Source organism: Anopheles bellator, chromosome 2, assembly GCF_943735745.2.
Source record: "Anopheles bellator chromosome 2, idAnoBellAS_SP24_06.2, whole genome shotgun sequence".
Lineage (NCBI taxonomy): Eukaryota > Metazoa > Arthropoda > Insecta > Diptera > Culicidae > Anopheles > Anopheles bellator.
In genome coordinates, this window is record NC_071286.1 from 9,362,507 (window position 1) to 9,366,568 (window position 4,062).

At 50.6% G+C, this 4,062-nt stretch overlaps 1 protein-coding gene across 1 annotated transcript; it reads left to right on the forward strand.

The window, feature by feature from the left end:
* The first annotated feature begins 306 nt into the window (after nt 1–306).
* Nucleotides 307–1,853, forward strand: LOC131210559 (uncharacterized). The gene is made up of 2 exons (XM_058203823.1): nt 307–608; nt 721–1,853. Exons 1-2 carry the CDS (start codon nt 473–475, stop codon nt 1,491–1,493), a joined length of 909 nt encoding a protein of 302 aa, XP_058059806.1. The 5' UTR covers nt 307–472; the 3' UTR covers nt 1,494–1,853.
* Nucleotides 1,854–4,062: the final 2,209 nt, after the last annotated feature.

A 4,062-nucleotide genomic window follows, 5' to 3' on the forward strand; every position in this document is an offset into this window, starting at 1 on the left:
ACTAGAATAACGAACTAAGTTCCTAATGCCCGTGTTTTACTAACTCGTGTGCGGCGAAACCAATTAATTGCGCCTGGAAACCACCAGGTCGTCCCACGCGCCACACTCAATAGCAAAAGCACGCTACAGAACAGTACATAAAAGCTGCGCTGCAAATAAGCTGCTGAAACTGTGACATTCCAGAGTTAAATTAGAAAACAACAATATTTTAACACTTTGAGTCAGCATGGTTCACCAAACGCCGATGCCGGGCAGTGGGCAGCAATATAAAGCGACGGCTTTGCCGATAGTTTCCAGTTCAACGAATGTGCTCGGTACCGAATGCAATCTCATTTTACCGCCCACTGAGACTTATCACCGGTGGGGATTGTTCCACGGGAAAGAACGGTAAAACTTTTAATTAGACGTAAAACGTCCGGTGTCCACCGACGCGCGTAAAGAATCCCAAGCAGTGGGCGCCTGAAGCAGTTTTATGTTATTGGACTCCAATATGAATTCTGCCCGTGCCAGGTCAAACATAGCTGGCCCTCATAAAGGCAGCAAACCGCTTCAGGTATGCGGCGGCACACTGTTGGCACTGGTCTGCATCACGCTTCACGGCTGCATCGGTAAGGATTGCCGGCAAAATGCACAATATACCCGCTCGACGAAGAATTTTCGGCCCTCCCCACCCGATGATGAACGGCACAATGGGTTTGGCGTTATTCGATTTCGTTCCAGGTACCACCGCAACGGCCCAGCATCAGGCGCATCCTGTCGCTGCAACAATTTACAGCCGAGCGGGGGCGCCACTCGAAATCGATTCGAAACCGAAATTGCTAGGCTTCAATCGGGCGCTCGGTGAGCGGCTGCAGGCAACCGAAGCCACCCTTCGGCCCCTGAAGGCTCGGGCTGCTCGGCTGGAGCACCGTTTCCACGTCTTCCAGCAGCAGCGGGCAGGTCGACTGGATCCTCCCAATCGCAAGGATACGACGACGGCGCGGCGAGCCGAACGGAACGGGCTGCTCCGGGAAGCTCAACAACTCCGGGCGGACGTCGAGCGCAAGTGGCAACGGTTCGGTGAGCTGGAGCGCAACTATCGGAGCATGCGGCGACTGCTTCCGAGTGGCCGCAGGGCGGCGACCGGGGTGCCACGCGCTTGGCTTGATCACGACGCCGAACGGCAGATGGCGCTCAACGAGCGGGTGTACAAAAACATCATCAACCTGCTGGTGCAGCTGATCGAGTGCCCTGTGAACATCATCCACGACATGGTCGGCGGTGGCGCCGGAGAACCGACGCCACTTCCGCCGGCCACATCCACGGTGGCGTTCCCGGACGGAGACGGAGCCGATGGGCCGGCGGTGGACGACGAGTACACCGAGACGGACGGGTTGTACGGAGACGAACAACCGCCGAATCCCGACGCCGAACTTCAGGAGGCACGAGAGAACGGGGGCCTCTCGGATCGGTTCCCTTCGAGCGATGGGTGGTTGCATGAATTTCATTTCTAGTGCACACCGCCCGGCCATGGAAGAAAAATGGCGCCCGGCTGCACATCGTCTCCGTTGGAAGAAAGGAGGTCATCAGAGCTGCCCGCCAACCCGCTCCGGTACGATGCTCTGCGATATTGTTTTCCACCGGCGAAGGAGCCGTCGGTCCGTCGGTCCTGGGTCCCAGTAAGGACCATTTGCTATTCGTATATATTTTTTTCGCTTCGTTTGCATGTTGATTTTGTTTACTGCATGGTGAAGGGATGCCTTAGGAAGGGTGGTCGACAATCTCATTTTGAAGTAAAATTTATTGCTTGTTTCCACCAGCACAGTGCAGGAAGTTTAGGTTCAGGAAACAGACAACTTTACAAAAATGCTTTGATTCCGAAATAAATTTAAATTTGTATTTATTCTTCAATGCTAATTTTCCTTCCCATTATCCGGAAATTATTTGAGTACGATCTGCAAAGGATCGTTTGCATCCCATTAAACAGGGATTTGAATACCCCCCAGGAAATAGTCCAGGGTCCCTGTGCGCCAGACACCAGCGAGATGCGATCGATTAAAAAGTCACTGCTTCCCGAATAGTAGGACACCGAAAATTGGGTGACATGTAAGCATAAATCACTTTTACGGCACACGCAAATCCTTCCCCGTTCGCTGGTTGATCTTGGTTCGTTGATTATTTTTATAAAACACCCTCGGCATCGTCCACGGGGCCACTCACAAAAGTTTCTTCCTTCACTCGGGAGCGTCGCAAAATCTTTTACCGACGGCTTAAGAAATAAGGTTCGCCCCAAACGAGCGATTTGTGACCCATAAGTTAATCATAAGCTTTGTCGCGGATGAGAGATTGCGCTTTAAACCAGACTGAAACTTCACAGATGTACGGCGAAAGAGAGAAAGAGAGACATAAACACGGAACACGAAGAGTGGCGTAAAAAGTGCCACCTTTCGAGCGTAGCAGATAGGATACGCAGATTTATGGCATCCCACAACGCGACCAGGCAGGCCGCACGAACGAGTGGTGAGCAGCAGCAGCAATCGACTGACACTCGGTTCGGTTTTCAGGCCAAGGACCTGAACAATCCTGCTTGCTGGTATCGCTCGATCGATCACGGGATGGGAATTTCTTCAACACCGGCACACCATCAATCATCGAGCCACACGACGATGCTGGTAGCGCACAGACACGATGTGTCCTGGTGCGCGTGATCAGGTCCGCTCGCGATGAGCTGCCAGGATCCACAAGAAATGGGGAAGCGGGTAATCCAAAAATTGTCGCTTTTTTACAATTGCTAACGCCTTTTTATGGGGTTGTCTTAGTATGATGCTATAAAAAAGGACTCAAAGCAGCAAAACGAGATCGAAGGATGCGCAGGATGCATTACATTGATTGATTCCCCGTTGGCAATACGTCAATGCATCTGTATACTCTGAGCTCTCTCTTTCTCTCTTTCTCCCTTTCTCTCTCCTTCCATCGCTCTGCTTTTTTCTCTCTCTCTCTCTCACTCTCTTACTCGCTAGGGTTTTAAGCCCGAACACAGCAAATTGAGGTCAATCAACATTCATTCCCATGGAAAATGGACTGTCGCGTGCCGATCTAGTTTTCTCCGATTTTCCCACGAGCGTGCCCGTCGGGAAGATGCTGGATCGGCAAACGATGGCCGGGGCCATTTGGCATACTGTAGCAACTTCGATACGATTATTAATGGAAAGATCATGTTCAGCTCCTGCCTGGAGGTCAACATAAAATAGATTCCGAAAATATTCGCCGTCATTCGAAGGACGCCGTGAGCTAACGGAAGAGCGTGTAAGCGTGCTGTAACGGATTGAAGTTCCTTCCGCCAGCATGGCGGCAACAACCGTGTTGCAAAGGGGTTGTCGTGTTGCAAAGGGGGTGACGTTAGTTTGCTGCTTTTCATCATTTCCCGAACATCATTAAATTGGGAAGCGGACGCAAAGTAGGGAGTACCAAGGGGTAGGGAGTAGGGGTAATAAAAATGGACTCTCATCGTATCGGGCTGTGCCTCGTTACAACCTCAACGCGAAAGGACGTTTTCGTTTCGATCCCACCAATCTGCATTTGTCAGTTTTTTAACATGGACTCCGTTTCTAGCACACAATCAAAAGTGACAAATGGCGAAGCACCCACCCAAATAGAGGCAAAAGAAAATCGAATCCCAACAGCTGATTGGATGACCTCGTTTCTGTTTTTTTTTTCTTTTTTCGCCCGCTTTCCTTTCTATTCTACGAGCCCATTTTTAGCATTAAAAAAATAATCACGACCTACCAGGTGACTCCATCGGTGACACGCTTCGATAGGCAAGCGAAAAAAAACTTATGACAGATGGTAAGATATTAATTTTGACATATCAATTGAATGGGATGAAATTGGGCCTCCGACGCAGGAAGGCAGGTGAACAGGTCAATCAACATCCGGAGGGCTGCCCTCCCGTTGAACGAGCAAAGTGGGTCGAAAGCGAAACTCAATCAAACCACGGATTGATCTTAAAATCATTTCGATGTCGATCGTAAACCTTCCGCCTCCTGGTGGGGCTGGCAGAGCCCGGTAGGTAAGCATCGTTTA

What these genes read in the sequence shown, in the direction of transcription:
- LOC131210559 (XM_058203823.1), top strand. Translation starts at nt 473, where the DNA reads ATGTTATTGGACTCCAATATGAATTCTGCCCGTGCCAGGTCAAACATA. An exon ending in CACGCTTCACGGCTGCATCG is followed by an intron (nt 609 to 720) that starts GTAAGGATTGCC and finishes ATTTCGTTCCAG; the next exon opens with GTACCACCGCAACGGCCCAG.